The 20,275-nt window shown below is 38.9% G+C and overlaps 1 protein-coding gene across 1 annotated transcript; it reads left to right on the forward strand.

The window, feature by feature from the left end:
- The first annotated feature begins 7,483 nt into the window (after positions 1-7,483).
- On the forward strand, positions 7,484-19,480 carry inka2.L (inka box actin regulator 2 L homeolog). Its single transcript, XM_018246611.2, has 2 exons — positions 7,484-7,881; positions 18,202-19,480. The coding sequence occupies exons 1-2, from the start codon at positions 7,846-7,848 to the stop codon at positions 19,219-19,221; spliced, it is 1,056 nt and encodes a 351-aa protein (XP_018102100.1). The 5' UTR covers positions 7,484-7,845; the 3' UTR covers positions 19,222-19,480.
- The last annotated feature ends 795 nt before the right edge of the window (positions 19,481-20,275 follow it).

Here is a 20,275-nt window from a genome sequence, read left to right on the forward strand (position 1 = left end):
ATAGATGATTCAGTTTATTATTACCATGGGGCAACTATGCAGTTAGAGTGGTTTAAACTCCCAGCCACCTACAGTATGTGAGTTAACAATTCAGTAGGTTAGGGAAAAGTGTTTATAAATAGAATCCTTAAGTAATTGACTTTGTTTTGCTTTATACATTAAAATGTGTTATTATTCGGCATGCAATGATACTGGTGATTTTCACTGCAGCAAGTTAACAATGCAGATAATGTTTTCAATATTAGCTTGTGAGCCTTAGTATTCAGAGTTGTGTAAATCCCATATCAATGTAGCATTGTAAGGTGTAGCAGGTTATGAACAGTCCAAACTTGTTTTAACCTGATACCAAAGGTAAGTTTTAGCCAATAGAACATGATTAGTGCTTTGCAGAGTGATTTGACTAGATTGGAACATTTGCTGCAAACGGAAAATGCGGTTCAATGTTGAAAAGTGCAAGGTTATGCACTATGCAAGTTATACACTAAATGGGGGTGGTTTAGGGTTTGCTTAATTGAGAAGAATCTATAGATTTCTGCCATTCTGCCAGGCAGTGTCATTTTGTGGATACTAAAGCAAGGGATGAAAACATAATTTTGCCTCTTTATAGGTCCCTGGTAAGGCTTCATCTGGAGTACGCAGTACAGTTTTGGGCTCAGGTCCTTAAGAGAGATAATAATGAGCTCACAAGAGTGCAAAGATGTGTTAGATTTAAATTATGAGGGTAGACTGTTAAGGTTGGGGTTGTTTTCTCTGGAGAAAAGATGCTTGCGAGGGGACATGATTACTTTTTACAAGTACATTAGAGGACATTATAGACAAATAGCAGGGGACCTTTTTACCCATAACGAGGATCAGTGCACCAGAAGCCACCCCTTTAGACTAGAGGAACAGAACTATCATTTGAAGCAACGTAGGTGGTTCTTCACAGTGAAGATACTGAGGTTGAGGAATGCCCTACTGGATAATGTTGAGTGCTGCTTTAAGGGCTCTTACTGACGAGCGGCTGAAGCTGCGATCCCCTGCATTCTGTTTTTCTGCCGAACGCAGGAAAAATGCAGCATGTTGCGTCTCAACCTGCGTTTGGCGCCTACACGCGCCTGTGTGAGTACAGCCCTATTGAAAAGAACTTAATGCGTCTATTCCTGTGCTCCCCTGCGGCTGAGCGCAGAAAAACGGAACGCAGGGGAGCGCAGCTTCAACCGCTCGTCAGTAAGAGCCCTAAGAGTGGCTTGTATGGAGAGGGAAAAGAATGATATGGGAAGCTTCTCAACTTTGGTTGTCTAAGATCAAAACATAGTGTATGCATTATTTATAAGACACCCATTTGAAGTTAAAGTTAGACGTTAATTTTAAGAGAAGTATATGGAGATACAATGTATGTACTTATTGAAAACATTCAAGATAAAAGAAAGAAAAAAAGAGAGTGGCTTCGATGATTTCTTGAACAAGCATCTATTGTGATACTAAAATCTACAATGAATATAGATATTGGTATATATCGTTTCAGTGAGTGTATGGAGGGATCGGTGTGAGTGTGTGTATATATGCATGGTCAGACACAAATTATGTTTGCCAGTAAAACAACAATTGAATAAAATATCTTAGCTTTGGGACAATCTCACCAAGCATGGGGACAAGAAATCATGTAGCTTGGGAACACCAAAACACAATGCATATGAATTTGGGGCATATTATGACATGCACCCTCATTTATGGTGAAATCTGTTAGTGGCCGACATTTTTGTTCAGAGTACTTTGAAATATGCACAATTGAAAAAGGGGATGATCCATGCCCAAAGCACAATGCAAAACAATAGATTAGATATTTGCTTTCGTGATTAGAGTATGTAAAAATAAAGTTTTTTTTTATTTTTCTATTTTATGGTGATCTGGATCCAAGGTGACTGGGTCATTATACCTTTGGGCAGCTGTCCTCTCTATTTAAACTGTATCCTATTTAATCCTCTGTATAAACAGCTGAAGGAAAGGTTTTTAGCACATGGAGTTATAGGATTGCCTGTGTTCCCTCAACATCACATTCTTGGCTAAAGAACAGAGCGCTGTAAGTACAGTATGCCTACCATGATAAAAAAATGGTGGCAATTCACTAAGCAGATACAAAAATACTAGAACTTCAATTCCCAATAAACAGAATTGAAAACTGACTGGATTAGAGAGTATTTTTTGTAAATGTTACATTGACAATGCACATTTTAATTATGTCACTTTCTAAACGATAGCATAGGGTTATGCTCAAAAAGTAGTTCCAAATATTTGTATTCCTATTTCCTTGTATGTTCTTTGAGGTCAGATTTCATACAGTAGGCTGGACTATAGTAATGCCATGGCAGGTTACAGGAAGTAAAGTTGAAAGGTTTGCAGTTCTGGTACCTGAAAATGTAACATCTAATATATAAGTACATACAGATAGTGCTTTGTTTAGGACATTACCCAAGACCCCAGGACTGAGAGGAAGCAGTGGCGCCATGCCGTTCATTTTATAAACTTAACTAATTGCACCAGCTCTGAATAGCTGTTAAGAAGCTAAGCTAAGGGGTTGTCACAAATTATCAAGCAGAAAATGAGGTTGGTAATATAAGATGATGCTACAGGACTCATTATTAAATTCTGGTGCTAGTTGCACTGTGTTCTGCATCTGTATTAATTACTAATCAGCCTTATAGTGTTACGTTATAAAAAAGCCAGAGATCAATTGGGGCATATTTGGAGGTACATAGACTGCTAAGGGTCTTGGGCTGGTATAGAAGTCCAAGGCTTAATGTAAAACATTTCTAGCCTACTTCTTTAGTTAAGCTTTAGTTCTCCTTGAATACATATATACCATATGTACACCACAGTAAATTGCTAAAAGTATATAATTTCAGAATAAAGGGTATTAATATAAAGCTGGTTCTCTATTTGCTTTAATCTCTACGTTAAGCATGGCCTTCCATTAGATGTTGGCATATTGTTGGTAGAATTAGCTTTGATTCATATGTAAGAGGTTAGTAGCTGATGGTAATGCCTGACACAATAAAGCAATAAATAAAAATAAAAAACAAACGAGGTGAGCGATATTGAGAATAACGGTGGTTGGATAGAGGACAGCAGCCCTCAATCAGACAGGATTTTTAAACCTGCCCGATTGAGATCTGCCCAACTTTCAGCCAGATATCAATCGGGGAAGCCTGTCTGAGGGCCCCATACCTACTGAAACAGATAAGGACCTTCTCCAAACTGTTGCCATAAAGTTGGAAGCATGGAATTGTAATTGTCTTGCAAATAATTTACAATAGTTAGAAAGACTGTCCATTAGTCATGTGCAGGTCAACCCTAACCCACTCTCTCTGAACCTGTACACAATTTGGCCCACCTCGCCATGCTGCTATGATTTATATACCATTGCCCGGCATGCCTATCTCCAGTGTCTATTGGATGGTCAGGGCAGACGTGAGCCTATATATGTTAGTGTCAGAGGAGTTTGAGCCAGGGAAGCACACTAGAGCATTTTGCATACTGTTAAGCCATTACACACAGGAAATAACCCTCAAAAATGTTTTTTTTTACCTAATAAAAGAAAACATAATTCTAAACAACTTTGCAATCTAAATTCATTACAAATTGTTTTATGGTTTTTCAGTTATTTGTATATGTGCTGCCATTGAAAGCAGTGTTTGTCTGTCCCTATCTATCCTCTGCCCTGGTTGCTCAGACTGTTGATACAATTTAAGACAAGTCAACTGATTAACATACCTATCTTTGCTGTATAGCAACCAGGATTTAGCTGCTTTCAATAGCAATTTTTTTTTACAAACAACTTTTAAATGTTAAACTTTTTAAATTATACTCAGGTACTTGCATAAATACATACTGTTCTTAAACTCTCCAACCAAATGTGGGTTTTGTCCACTTTGCTGTATAAAGTGCAAGCTGCCTCATTTGTAAAGTGCCAAAATATTCTGCTGCACTTTAAAGAGATAATGCAACAGTCAATGCTCCAGTGGATCTGACAATTGATAGCTTTATCACATTAACTCTATGGTCAGTTTTATCAGGAGCCAATGAACCTGCCTGTATGTATTGGAGTGTGGGAGGAAACTGGAGTAGGAAGGAACAGGAAGATCATACAATGTCCTTGCAGATAGACAAGAACGGAACTAGGGGTAGGTAGGAGGGGGCATCGGCCTTGGGGTGCAATGATGGGGAGGCACTGGGCTGGTACCTCTGCTGCCTAGCTCTAGTCCGGGCTCTCTTGCCTCCGACACTTCTTGTCACCACACACTACTCACCCACAAACCCCTGCTGCTCACACGGATACTGAGGTGGGGGTAAAGTGGCCAGCCAGGTTACCTAGGGTGCCGAACCTGCTTGGCCCACGTCTGCAGATAAAGCTCCAGCTAGAATCAATGAAGAACTTAAGCACTGCACTGCAGCAATGTTAACCACTGCACCAGTTATCATTATTATATTATTATTAGAGCGCCAACATATCGTGCAGCGCTGTAAAATAAATGTGTTTATACAAAGAAACCAAATTAATTACATGCATAGAACTGTGCACAAGAGCTTACAATATAAAAATGGAAGAGAATGAGACACAAGGTGTGGGAGAGGGCACGATCACAAATAAGCAGGTGAGAGATATACTGTTGCATACAGTGTTGCATTTTGTTGGAAAACAGAGTGAGGGTAGGCTTCTCTAAATAAGTGTGTTTTAAGAGATCTAAGAGAGCTAAGGTGTATAAGCCTGGCAGCACTGTTCATTATGGACTGGAGAGGTGACAGTCTCTGGCAGGGAAGGCCAATTAATAGAGGTTTACAGTAGTCTAGACATGAAATGATAAGAGAGTGAATAAGAAATGAATAAGAAATTTCAGTATGGATGCATATGTCTCTTATTGTATTGACTCTTGAGTTTCCATCTCAGATGTTGCATTGGGACCTAGTGATAGTGGAAGGATGGTAATTGTGTACATTATTGAGGCACAGAAGGCTCAGGCTGCAGTTGGACTGACCTGCACCCCTGATGCTGTTGTCTGCACTGAGCACTAATACAGTGTTCTTTACAGAAAGAAGCATTTTCAAGCATTGCCGAGCACTAAAGAGCACAATCTTACACCTCTTAGAGCTCTAGCACTTGTGTCCTGGGGAATAATAAATGACTGCTAACATCTCTTAGTAATATTTGTTTGGTAGATGAGGAGATTTAGTTCAGGGCACCGATGGGTTATAGGCAGGTAAAAAAAAAAGGCCCCCCCACATTATAAGAACATTGGTGGCCAGGGCCCCCCTTAAACATTCATTTAAAAAAAAACTTGCCCCCCCACATAAGTTGGTGCCAAGGGCCCCACCACACAACAGGGACCACAAAGGGTTACCTTTAGGGGGGCCCTCCCATGTTGTACTTACTTCATTAGCGTGGCCCACCTGCTGTACGTGAGCTGCCAACTACAGAAGGGAGGAGGGCTGCATCTTCCTCCAGTGACAGCATTTTCTTCCCTTATTGGTCATAGAATTTCAAGTCCCGGTAAAGCTGCATGGTGATTGGACGAGGGGAAGTTGAAACCTCAGCTATCCAATCCCTGAGCAGCTCAACTGGGACTTAAACTCTGTGACCAATGAGGAAAAATAATGGACAGAAGATACCTCCCACTGTGCTCCCGCCCTGACTTCCCGAAGTTGGCAGCTCTCAGAAAGCAGGGGGGACCCAGCTAAGTAATTGTGGCGTGGCCGGGCCCCTCTTACCCTCGGGCCCCCTACAACTCTCCCCTCTGTCCCCCCCCGATGGCTGCCCTGGTTATAGGAATTCCAGTGGGGTAATAATATGTTTGGGAGTGGCCATTTTTCTTTCTTTTTATTTATGTATTGCTGTGTGGCTAGTTACTCTGTACAGCAGTCCTACAACAGGAATGTTCTAGCATTTTTGCTTGATCTCCCTTCTGAGACTTTAGTTGCCCCCTGCTGCTAACGCCACAAGGAATGCAGGTGGGGTTTTCAAAAATTGGAGGAACTGAGAACTACAGTGCACTAGGAACATATTTGTAGGCTAGAGTACCTGCCAATTATTACAGGAGTCAAGGCAGTAATTACAGCATCACTAGTTACTTGGATTTAAACTGAAATTAGTGTTTTTGCAAAAAATATGTAGTAATCAGTAGTGAAGAACCAAAAAATGCCTGGGTCAAGGTCGACTAGGTCGAGGCTGCCCAGCTGAATCTGAAGCTCACTTGCGTCCGGAGCACTGGGGACAAGATGCGTGAGAGATTTTCACAGTAGTTTTAATCACACACCACAACACACAAAGTGGCGTATGAGTGCGAACCTGTGGTGGTGGGGAAGGTTGTTAAACTCTGGACTCCCCAATAGAAATCTGGCCCTGTTAGTAATACAAAATCTTAATTTAGGCATACTGTATGCTATGTTGAACTTTACTGAAGAGAATGGGAATTAGATCAGAGCCAGCATCAACTAGTAGTGTAACAATGATGGGTTGGGCCCGCCAGCATAATATATATATTATGAGGGGCCCGGTGTGCACAGAAGCCTCCTACCCAGATGCCTGCCAGATTGTGTCCTCTGCTCCCTGCCCTCTCACACAGGTGTAATTAGGAGTGGCTGGAGATGGGGGGATTTCTGACGACTATGGAAGCATAGAGGAAACAGAACCTGTGGTCTGGGCCCTCGAGTCCCCCTGCCCCCCCCCTTGCAACTTGTCCGCTTCCTCTATAGCTACCCCCCTATCCTTCCCCTACTTTGCACGTCATTCAGAGGCAGGCGTAGGCAGCATCAGGTCCCTGCAATTTGTGGTGTGCACTGGACTCTTATAACTGAATAGGAAGATGGATCATTATTTTTAAGACATATTTATAAACATATTCCCCAGCTCTGTACAATAAATGGGTGTATACATCAAACATTAAGATTCCCATACAAACATTGACCAATATATCACTTTTGTGTTTAATCCATAGAAATGTTACAGAAAGGCCGCTGTCATTGTTATTATGATATCCTTTACAATACATTCTTGAAAATGTTAACAATTCCTTCTCCTGAATAGAACGTTCATGAAAGCACATATTAATTTCACACTGTCTTAGCCCTATTTTCTTAACAACAATAGTGCAGGGAATTCCCCTTTGGGCTCTTACAAAACACTTTGGCGGATCCCTCTTCTCTGTTGCCGGCAAGGAAGGAGTAAAATTTACAAGTCAACTCAATACATAATATTGTTAAATATTTAATTCAATGTATTGAATTTGAGGCTTTATGGATTTTTTCATCTTTTTTTTTTATTTTATTTCCCCCTTTGCATTGCATGAAGGGCTTTTAAATTCTATAAAGCACTGTTGTATCAGATGAAACAAAGGCAAACTTCAGCACCCCCCCCTGCTGGGCACTTGCTCTCATCAGCAGGGCTCTATAGTGAACAGTGGGGCTGCCTACTCATCAGGGCTGGTCTGTCATTGGTTACAGAGAACAGCAGCTCATCCTGTTCAATTCACACAGAGCTTTGGAGGGATGGCAGATTGTTCAGAGAGCGGCATACCAACTGCTCCGTACAGTTTTCTCAAAGACTCTTTGCTTTGTGTTTAAACAGCAGAGGAGTCTAATATTGCAGCATCCTGCAAGGACTACCCATCATTTACTTAAGTTGCCTAATCAGCAAGACAACAAGTGCTTGAAATCACCTATATTGTTTAGCTGAGATCTGCACACAGATGGAATGAAGCTGAATCTGAATTAACACAAGTGTGGCACATGCTGTCTCTGGTTTCCCTGGACTAGGGTCCCCACAGAACCTCACAAATGGACTTCTCTTCCTGATCTTCCAGAGGGGAAAAAATGGATCAGTATATCCGCAGGCTCAGGCAAGAACTGGTAAGTAGTAATGCTAAGTGGGAATGTGAACTTGGATTAAACTTTGAATTTTATTTCAGTTCATATCCTGAATTTGAAGTTAAACTGTGTTTTAGTCCCTTAAATAACACTTGATTGGAGCTTTGGGGTGTGTATTATTTGTTGGTGTTTGTTGACAACCCTAGTCCAGTACAGCATTGATTTAACCATTTTCATTATAAACAGTATCTTGAAATAGTCATAACCTGCCATCAAAATTAAAAAGTCTAATTTTTGGTAGCAGCAAAGCATGATGTTTAGTTTATATTGTCACAACATAATACAGAATGCAAAAGTATAAGTTCTGGGTTTGAACTCTGTCTTGATTCTGCATTCCATAATAAAAGTGCACTGAATTGCACCTACCTGGTTACACCAACAGCTGCAAATCTCTGGCTCTGAGGTAGCCACTGACACACCACTTTAAAATCTTTTGGTTTCTGTTTGTTTGGAAAACATTGTAAATTCTTCTGGATCTTTTATGTCCCAGACTGATTGCATAACACACTCTACTAAAAACAGAAACACACTGTGCAATAAAATAATAATTACCCATGCCAGGGATATTGAAATGCACTAAAGGGACCTTGGGATATCACAAACACAGTAAAGTAAGTACAAGGCATGAAAGGATTCAAAGGAAGGGATGCTGAGATATGGAGCATAAATAGGTCAAACCTGCTGTTTTCCATTAATGGCCCTTTTGCAGTAAGGAAGAATTCTTTCCCCTTCTAATGATATAGGAGACCATTTAAATGTGCTTTGTTTTATTTTTTGCCCTTAAAGTTATTAGTTGATGGTCTTGTCTTTTTTCAACTTCAACTACAGGTACTATGAAACTGTCAGGGGTTCAAACTATAAAGGCACAGTATCTGTTCCTGAGACAGGAGCATTTCAGTGTAAATCATGCACATAAATAACTCTTCCTCGGTAAACTATAGGTATGAAAAAAATGATTCATAAAAAATATTCATGTACATTTGGCATGACGTCACTGGCACATTATGCCACCTTTTTAGTGCACATCTCATGACGCAATGGCCAAGCCTTGTAAGTTCTCCTATAATTTTCAGATGCTGCTGACTTTGATATGGGAGAGTTTGGGGGCATTTACATCTAGGAAAGCAAATGTTCTGCAAACGGGTACAATATGTTAGCAAATATCATAGAATGAAATACTAAAGCATGCGTTTCTTTGAGAAATTTCATAATCACTACAAAATTAGCAGCTAAAATTAGTGGCATTACCATGTCTTTTCAGCGTATTTACCCACAAACCTTATTAATGTCTTTGTTGTGTGGTTCTATATATTCCACTGCAGGACAACATCTGTGTTGCTTTGCTGTGGGCTGAGGCTAACAGAAAAACTGGCGACCATTCAGTATTGTGGGTAGAGGCATGAATTAGATCTATGAAAGTGTGTACCTTTAGGGCAGAGACACACGCTCAGATTCGGGGAGATTAGTCACCCAACGACAAATCTCCTCTTATTCGGGCGACTAATCTCAAACTGGCTCCCGCCGGCTAGAATGTAAATCGCTGGCAGGATGGCAATCAGTGCGCTTCTTTTTCGAAGTCTCCCAAAGTTGCCTCACAAGGAAACTTCGGGGCGACTTTGGAAAACTAAGTGCTCCAAGTGACATCCTGCTGGCGATTTAGATTATAGCTGGCGGGAGGCAGTTTGGGGAGAGTAATCGTAAAAGGAAATGATGTGGTAAAGAAACAAGCACACAACGTTCTCCATAACCATGGGTCTAATAATGAATGTGTAGATAACTTGAAACTCATACGTGGAAAGGATAATCTGTCAATATTGTATATATGGGTATGCACTGCTGTTAAAAAATGGGGCTGTGGATGGCTTCTGTCTAGACTCTCTTCCATGAGGATATCCACCTGTTTTGTGCGTTACAAAGGGTATTGCTCTGTAAGAGAAATTCAAAACACACTGACAATATGCCATGTTGTTATGATGGAATGTAACAACTGCTAAGGCTGAGGAGTTTTTCTAATTCATCTTAACAGGAGGTAAAATCTCCAGCACAATGGAGTTAAAAGATATTTATTGCCACTCATATTCCCTTTATTTTTCTTACTAAAAACATGCCACTTGATATTTATAAAGGAAGGGGAGATTTAACCATTTTAATGCCATGCACTTCAAACTTTTACTGTGTTATGTCATTCAAAGCAAACATTTTATCCAGTCCTCTTTTCACCATGCCCCTTAAAAATCTTCCTTTTAGTCATGATACAAACTATGTCACTGTTGACTTAAAATCTACTGACTGTTCCACAGCACATGCCTTCTGAATAGGGAACAAAAAGCAGTGAAAAAATGTCTACAGTACTGTAGCAAGAAAATAATCTATTCACACTGTCATAGTAAGTAAGGACATTTAGTTTTTGTAGTATATGGGTTGGAAGTGGGATGATGAACATGTTGTGACTTGCCCTCCAGTTACATAGCGCCTGAGTGGTCCTGCTGGATTAACATAAGGTAGGGGGATTGAAGTTCTCTCTGGAGAGTATAAGTATCTCAGAACATATTTTCACTTTTGTGTTTTTACATGACAGCAGGGCTCTTATCCTTTAACATCTATGTCTGTATGTATGTGTATAAAAGCTTTCTGGCTGTTCATATAGTTATAGATTTATAATGTGAAGGGAAAGGGGATCCATTCTTCATAGTTATTGTGTCCTGCAATCTGGGATCTTCTTATATTTTAATAAGTGATTTTTTGTGATTTTGTCCCTCTAACCATTAATATTTATTTTAGCACTAATCAGAAAGTACAAATAGCAGAAAGTACAAATATACCTTAGCAACCATAGAACAGATAACCCTATTTCATTCTATAGTAACATACAAGGGAGCTGCATAAATACTGTACCTTAATAAATACTGTATACTTAATAGCATTCTGCTAATGACAACTAAGCTGAAAAGATAAGTCTGACTTCTCCATTGGCATTTGAAGAAAATAGGCTATATACACTTCAAAATGTGGGCTTATTCTATCCATGCATTAACACCATTCATTAAAGGTACTAGCATCCAAAGATTCTCCTTGCACTTTCCCCATACCAGTATGCAGGGCCGGATCTCAATATGCCTGCACCCCTAGGCCCCCCACCACTTGCACAAGACCCCCACACGTACGCACTCATATGGCAAAACCTTCCCCCCACTGCTCTCAATCCTTGTACCAACCTGACTCCCCCGCTGGAACTGCTTCTTTGTAATCTCTTCTCCCGCTGGCTCTGCTTCTTTGTGATCTCTTGATGTGGCCAGTGGGTGGCATGCTGCCCCCCAATTTTTGCTGTTCTAGGATTGGGCCTTTGTGGCCTACCTTCAGATCCTAGCAGCCTGCCAGTGTGTCCATCCCACCTTCTGTTCTTAAAAAAGTGCAAGTGAGCCTATTGACTCAGCAGTATACTTAAAGCTTCTGTCTTAAAGGAGAAGGAAAGCTACAGAGGCATTTTATTGCCAATAGATTAGCTGCAATAGTGCAAGCTAGAATGCTATATTTATTCTGTAGAATGTTTTACCATACCCGAGTAAAAAGCTCTAGAAACTCTCTATTTGTTTAGGATAGGAGCTGCAGTATTAACATGGTGTGACATCATTTCCTGCCTGAGTCTCTCCCTGAATCACACACAGATGCATTTTTAATGCCAAGTGCTGTAAATGAGGCTCAAGACACTTTTAACTGGAATATGGGAGGAAATGCCGGATTGTGGGTAAAAGGCATGGTGCATTTTGTCCAAAATTGCACTTTGCCTTCTGCACTTGTGATCAGAAACGTGGACTTATATCTTGGATCATTCTGAATACAGTTAAACTTTACCAAGCAAGAACATGATAGTTATTCTCTTTATGAGGTTTTATTTTGCTCTGGTTTTCTTGTCCATCAGCAATGAAAAACAAGTTTTGTTATTTCCAGTTTTGCAAGGGTACATATTTACTGCTGGAATAAAAGAAATACATATTTTATGAACACATGTACCTCCACAGCAGGGAAGGAATGTGCATACCAAGATTTGTCAGCTATTCTACAGAAGATTAGTGTATATTAGACTTAGAAGTAGGGGTAATCTTTCTATTTAGAAACCTGCCATACAACATTGTATCACTTTACCATATTCTGAAACTACAAGACCTTCCAGAGAAAACTTTACAGAGACAATTATTACTGATGAATTTTCTGTACCTTTTTATCTATTTTATATAGCATCACAAGACTGCGATGCTAATTACTCCACACTTTTATGGCACATTATTTTGCTTTATTTTTTGGCCAAGTGTAGCAACTCTAGCTTATGATGACATGTAAGATAAGGAAGGATATTTTTAACTAAGACCTAATGGTGTGTAAATTTGTTAATGACACTTCTAGTCCCTGATGGAGTTCAGGTCATGCAAAAGATTAATCTTCTTTCCAGCTGTAGTTTAGGTCACACCCATAGAGTGTTGTATTTGTGAATAGTGATGATTTTTTAAAGGAATTGTTTCCAGTGACTTTGCTCACGCATATGTAATATGAAGTTACTGTATATTGCTGTATTCTTGCATCTGTGTCTGTGGGCCTTCTGTACCGTAATATTCTACCATAAGGGATGCCATGGTATAGAGTGTAAGAGTAAGACCAAATTCACCAGTAATAATTCCAGTGTATTGGACCCCAATAGAATATTTTTACACTTTTATCCTACTCCATCTCATGAGTAGAACAATGAGGGCCTTTTCACGGTCATGGTGTACTTCTGACCCAATAGGACTAACCACTGAATGATGTCAAACACCAATTATATATATATATATATATATATATATATATATATATATATATATATATATATATATATTATATATATATATATATTCTGGTACACTTTCACCTTGCTCCCATCCTCAAGAAATTATGTTGAAATTTAGCCAACCATTATGGTTAAAGTGGACCTGTCACCCAGACACAAAAATCTGTATAATAAAAGTCCTTTTCAAATTAAACATGAAATCCAATTTCTATTTTCTATTAAAGCATTCATAGCTGTTGTAAGCCCATTTAAAAATCTCAGCTGTCAATCAAATATTGTCTGCCCCTCCTCTATGCCAGTGGCATAGAGGCGGGGCAGACAATTACTTTCACTTTCCATTCAGCACTTCCTAGATGTCACTGCTCTCCCCACATTCCCCCGTTCTCTTTACCATTTAATTGTGTAACCAGGACATGGGGATGGACATCAGGTCCCCCATTCTGGTGCACAAACAAGATTCTGAGATGATACAAGGCTTGTCTTGATAACAGTGTCCACAAAATGGCTCCTGCCTGCTTGTTATAATTATGAATTCCCAGATTGAAGGAAAACAAGATACAAATATATTATATAGTGTAATTAAAGTTAATTTTGCTGGACTAATGTGATAAGATAGGATTCTGAATAATTTTTTTGGGTGACGGGTCCCCTTTAAGGGTTGGGTGTGATCAGGCTGGGTAAGTACACTTCTTCTCTGCTCCAAAAGATTACCTGTCTTGTAACCAGAGGCATGCACAGAAGTCACATACAAAGTAAGAAGATGGGTTGGGTGTTGGTCTTACAATGGGTAAGAGTCAGGTGTGAGTTAAGGTTTAGCGTGTTTGGGTCGGGTGCAGGTTGAGTTTTTTTCCTGACCTGCACATCACTGTCTAACCTGTCTACCAGGAGCTGGAAGGCCTGAGGAATCCCTGCTGCATTATTGCCCTCTCCTGCCGTCCCAGCTTTTTACCCTGATGGTGGCTCTGAATGCACCAAAGGCTGGTTCAAGGACTCTGAGCTTTTAAACTATGGATAAAAATAAACATTCTGCATGGTTTGTTGGTGCAACTAAAGCCAATATTGCGGATGGCAATTTGTTGTAGTGATTTCATTTTAGCAGACATCTGGCCTTTCCTGTATCCTTCCTCTCTCAGACTTGGTTCAACTAGTTCATTCGTGCTGTTTCTTTTACACAGAGGATAGTTGAAGACATCTGGCCTGTCGGTTACATCCGGCTACCACCGCAGTTCTCACAGTGATGTAATTTGAATTCCTGTTTATTAGTTGATGGTTGAAGAGAAGTATTGTGTGTTTTTCCTCTCCCAAGAATGGCAGAATAACTAAAATGTGCCAGTAATTGTATGGTTCCATTGGGTCCAGGCACAAAATAACTGCAATTTATGAGAGCAGACTGGGGGGGGGGTGTATTGACAATCAGCACAAGTTGCTATGAACGCAAGTATCATTTGTGAATAGCATCAGTGAACTCTTCTTTGATACATATAACACTCTGCAGTCGCCCTAAGGGTCATGTGCCCCTTAGTCAGCAATCACTAACTGTCGTCTGCATTTTGCTCTGCCAGGGAGTGCAGGTTAGGCATAGGGCAGGTGGTAAGAACAGGGCCCCTGTTACAGCCTGTGTCTTCTGCTGCTCTCTTACTTTTGTGTCTAAATGATGCACAAATTAGGGGATGGGTAATGGGCAGGACACCTACATGCCTTTTGCCCCTCACAAATAAAACACTGCATAAAGCAGGCTTCATTGTATTTTGGGGGTAGCCATGCTCAGATCTCAGAGACTTGCAGCTATTCTACAACAGGTAAAAGTGATTTGCAAAGTGCAAAAAAAAAAAAAAAGCACAAATGCACTGATTTTTGTACACTGTCTGTACACATACTATATATATATATATATATATATATATATATATATATATATATATATATATATATATATATATATATATATATATATTTATTCTTAATTCTCACCCTAAATTCCAAATAATCATGAGCACAATCCTCAATTATTATTATTATTATTATTACTGACACATATTTACAAAGTGGCAACATATACTACAGCACTGTATATATTGAACATACAGATTACATACTAAAAACACCAACCAATACCCAAAACAAGAGGTGAAGGGGACCCTCCCAAAAAGAGCTTAGAATGTTTGATAAATTAACAAACCAAAATAATGTTTTAAGATTAACCCACATTGAATAAAGTAGCATGTTCATTAATCCTGAGCATGTTCAATAAAAAAGAAATGATTTTTTCGAAATTTTGGTTTCTGGGTTGTGACCAGTTGACATCTGATTACTGGTCTGTGTGTTAGCCAATCAAGATCCAACTGCTTGGTTTGCCCTTTGCCAGAAAGGTGGTGGGTAGAGCATGCTGAGATTGTAATGATTGTATACTGGAGATGGCTCATTGCCACTCAGCCCAAATTGGTTAACCAGTTCAGTCTTTCTTGTATACTATGCACACTCGCAATGTATGACCAACACACAGAACAAATGATATCTTGCACAATCAGACTGATTGATATTAGTAATTTAAAATAAAACAAGATTATATCACTGTAAAGTTTGTAACATGTAAAACCTTGATATTGCATTGCTTTTCTTTTAATCATCATTTGTATTGGGTGCATACAGTCTAGTCTATTATGTATTACTATGGACAGGTAATATGAATTTATTTTTACATGGAGTTAAAATCAGGGGGAGATTTTTCTAAGGTCAAACTGGGATTCCTAGCATTTTCCAATCAGTGCTCAGTTAGCCCTGTTAGCAGTTTTTTGCCAGAATCAATAAAATTGCATGAGATTGGATCTAGGTCATAACCAGAGTCCAATGTTTTACTCAATGACACAATTCTTTCCCTGACCTCAGAAATAGTATAAGGGAAAACATGGTAAGCAGAACACCTGCAGTGTCTTATGGATGAAAGGGTCAAGCTCTCTGGCATTGTATTAATCATGATGGACAAGATAATGACACCCAGCATTATTGTCTGCTGGAGAGGTAAGGTGGTTGCTTTATCAATGCTTCAGTGAAACAGCAATGTAGTGGAGGTGGTGTCAGCAGAGACCAAGAGTAGGCAAAAATCTTCAATTATAAAAGTGTTTTTGAGTGCAGTGTCTTCTCTAAATGCATTAGAGTTCTCTACAAAGAGTTAAAAAGTGAGACTTTCCTGCTCAGTCTACTATGTGCTGTTTGTACATACAGCTGCAGTGGCACAAAATCATTCTGTTTTCTTGTTTGTATCGTAAAGGCTGAGGTTCCATGTTTTGTAAATATGAGCAAGTAACTTTCATTGCAGTAGTATAATGAAAATTTGTCTTTCCTCTGATCTTAAAAGCTTTGACCACTAAAGGAAATCATGTATCACCTTGTAGTGAAATTCTGGCTTGGAAGTCTGAAGTCTTCATGTCCTCCTTTTAATAAAAAGACTTATAAAAGTCATCTGGCAGGGCTGTAGAGAACGAGTGTATCTTGGTACTTTTAAAAATGAATATCCTACCTTAATAGGGAGGTCTGCATTCCTTTGTGCTTGTTATGTATTTAAGTTGATTTAAGAAATTGATTTATTTGACCATTATACTCTTGTTTTTTTTTTCTTTTACCTTTGTATTTTACTAAAGTGGTGAATGCATAATTATTTTACTTTTGCTTTGTTTTCTATGAAGATTTAACTCACTGTGGCAGGAAAATCCTTCTGTAAGCTTTCTCTTTTCACAGCCTTCCTTTTTATAGCCCTAGTTTTAGTGTAATAATCCCATTACAAGAAGGCAGCAGGGGTCATGGTCTCATACAACATATAAAAACATATAATAATGCAAGCATCACAACAGCAGCAATATGCAATTATGCTTGCTCATTGCTTAAACAAGAAATAGAGAGAGAGGAGAATGTTGAAGTTTAGTATCAAAACCACAACAATAAACAAAATTCTCTGGTTACCATTACAATTATTGCAAATGTCTAAGCATTTTTTGGGGGTAGGACTTTTAAATGGGTTGTTCACCTTTAAATTAACTTTTACTGTGATGTGGAGAGTGATATTCTGATTATTATTTGAGGTTGTTTTTATTCAGCAGCTCTCCAGCTGGCCATTTCAGCAATCCAGTTGCTAGGGCCCAACTTACCCTAGCAACAATGCATTGATATGAATAAAAGGCTGGAATATGAATAGGCGAGGTCCTGAATAGAATCCAAGTAATAAAAAGTAGCAATAACAATAAATTTGTAGCCTTACAGAGTATTTGTTTTAAGAAGGAGGCAAATAATTCAAAAACTGTAAAAAAAGAAAAAATTAAGGCCAATTGAAAAGTTGCTTAGAATTAGCCATTCTATAACATACTAGAAGGTAACTTAAAGGTGATCCACCACTTTAACCTTTTTTTGTGACTGGAGAATCAGTATAGATCTCTTTTCAATAGCTATTGATTTAAATAAATATATTATCATATAAAAGATGGGATTTAGAGGGTTATCATTAAGCCTGAGACACCAGTTCTGAGCCTGTACTTCAGAGGACATGCTAAATAATGAAAACAGCATGGTGTGTATAAATATAACATAGTACAATATACAATATAACACTATGTTGTATTACATTCAAATTAATTTTAGAGGTACTCATGTTAAAATGAATAGAATGAAGGGAAGACATTGGAATGGGCGTGCATACTTCATTTTGGGCATGTTGGACCAATGAGCCAGTTAGTTTCTAACTTGAAACTTGAAGGAGTTAATCGATTTGGTATAGTGTGTCTGTTTCCGTGTTAATGAACAATGTCAGAGGGGTGCCAAGAACATAGACAAGTTTCAGATGCGTTTAATGTGTTGGCCAAGTTACAGTAGTAAAACTGCAGGCAGCTGTCAGGGTGTATTGATCATGAGCACTTTCATCCTACTTTAGGTAACCCGATAGCTGATTTCTTTTGGGAAAGGAAAGTGACAGGAAGGAAGGAGAGAAGGGAGAAACTGATGCCACAGCAGGACTATATATCAAGGGCTATGCTTACCAAGCAGTCAAAAGACACATTTCACAATAACGTCAATACTGAATAAAGTGTTTTTTGTTGCAAAGTAAGCAAATGCTGGGCTATCTTTAGAGGATGAAATCAAGTGAGGTAAAATAACCAACCACAAAAAATGTCCCCCCTAAATAAAATGTGTGTGGCGGTATGTTATATATTTCCTTATTAGGGTAATGAAGTCAACCTGATTGATGGTGTCTTGTCAGTATATGATATCACAATTAATAAAAATATTTGACAGTATTAGATATTGCTGTGCAATTTAAGATCTTGTCTTGGTAGTTATTGCTTTTCATAATCAAATTTTTACAGTCTCAATCCTCATTTGGCTCATTTAGAGATATTGTCGGGGAGATGAAAGTTAATTGTATTTTCCCTGACTCTCTTGTCTTTAATATGGCCCTGTAACTAGCCATTCTGATCTATTTTTAATCTCTGCAGGTGTCAATGAAAGAAGTTGGAGAAGGTTTGCAAGAGCAGATGAACTCCATGATGGGGGCCCTGCAGGAACTGAAACTTCTCCAAGTTCAGTCAGCTTTAGAGCAGCTGGAGATTGCAGGGGATCAGAATACATTCTGTGGGATAGTGCAAGATCACTGTTGCCAAAATGTGAAAGAGAATCATAAGTTCAGGCTGAGGTCCAACCAACAAGCTGGAAATGAAATGGCAGGTGGAACAAGTCTAGACAACATACTGGCTTCTGAACAAGGCTATTCTCCTGCCGGCTCTCTTTGCACTCATTCCATGCCAGGCACAAAACAAGGTCACCAGGTAAAATCTTTGCAAGGGAGCAAGATTGACGTTGTATGCTCCTCTTCTATTTTATCTTCTGTAGACACTGGATCCACAAATGAACAAGCATTCATAACAGAAAGTGTTCACAGGCAACATCCTATGGAGGTTACAAATACCCTTCCTGATCCAGAATTTTGCACACATGAGCATTTGGCAGATGAATCACAAGACTGGACATCATCCCTCATGTCCCAGAGCAGAAATCGGCAGCCTCTTGTTTTAGGTGACAATGTCTTTGCAGATCTTGTGGGAAATTGGCTTGATTTGCCTGAGTTAGAAAAGAAAGGGGGAGAAAGTGGTAGCAATCTGAGCATAAGCAAATCTCAGGAGATCTACAAAAAACTGTCTCTTACAGCAAACTTCTTTAAAAAGGTTTTAAGAAGTGTACGGCCAGATAGAGAGAAACTCCTGAAAGAGAAGCCTGGATGGCTCCATGCAGAAGACCAGGTGGTAGATATATCCAAGCGAACAAAAAAGGGAAGCAAACAGAAAGGTGTATTTTATTTTCCATCTCAGCCTGACATGAAAATATTCAATAGAAGAGTTGAAAAACACTGTAAAAAAGAGGCTAAATGCTCTAAATCAACACAGGACATAAGGACAGAGCAGAAGCACCAAGAATATCCAAGCACAGGATTTGACATGAACACGGCTGTTTGGGTTTAAAGTAGATGAGAAAATCACTTTTTGGGTAATGGTAGTGAGTAGATGGAACAGTATGCTCATCAAATAAAAAGACAAGAACAATAGCACTGTACTGGAATTCAGCAGGGCTGCATTTTAAATGGTGGAGGAGATCCATCATGATTTTTTAATATTGTTATGTTTTAACTAAATAATTAAAACACAGTTTGGTAATTTACTAAAGATCGGTAAATAAAGCATTCATTTCGTTGCTGAGCTGGCTCTCAGCACTTGAGAAAAAGGGGGTGATTTTCAGTGGAGTTTATTACACATCTCAGTTTGGCCAATTGCCACATACTAAGTACAAAACCTGAAATTCTTATAGCCTGCACTTACTTTCATTTCAATATCTGTCATATTGAAGTACAGGCAAAATGTCACTAGAAAGAATTGCGACCTGTAAACAGGTACAGGTAAAGCAAGTTCCTGAAATACCTTTCTGCATGTAGAGCAATATCTAGATAATTTGATAATTTAGACTTAGAATATATAATCCTTTGGACCATTTTCAGCCTTGGGTTATGAGTATTTAGATTTGTCACATGTCTATAATTATCTACATCAAAATGGATTGAAGTTGTTTTTTAGCTCAAGCAAGAAAAAACATGGTACAGGTATGGGATCTGTTGTCTGGAAACCCGTTATCCAAAAAGCTCCAAATTACAAGAAGGCCATTTCCCATAGACTCCATTTTAATAAAATAATTACAATTTCTAAAAATCAGTTCCTTTTTCTCTGTATTAAAGTGATGCTGACACTAAAAATTTTCTTTTCAAAATATTAATCTGAATTAAAAGTTACCTGTAGGTCACGTTGATCGTTTTTTGCTGATAGTTCTGTTTTGTAAGTAATTATTACTTAAGGTTCATAAATCTGATTGTTTTGCCAACCTGACTGTCCCATCTCAGTCTGTCAGTTAGATTTTCTAATGGTAAAAGCCTCCTTCTGCACAAACATGGCATCCCCCTCATACAGGAACATTGCAGTAAGAAAGGTAATGTAAAATCATCAGGCAAATACTTTTATGGCAAAATTA

Source organism: Xenopus laevis, chromosome 2L, assembly GCF_017654675.1.
Source record: "Xenopus laevis strain J_2021 chromosome 2L, Xenopus_laevis_v10.1, whole genome shotgun sequence".
In the NCBI taxonomy this organism is placed as follows: domain Eukaryota; kingdom Metazoa; phylum Chordata; class Amphibia; order Anura; family Pipidae; genus Xenopus; species Xenopus laevis.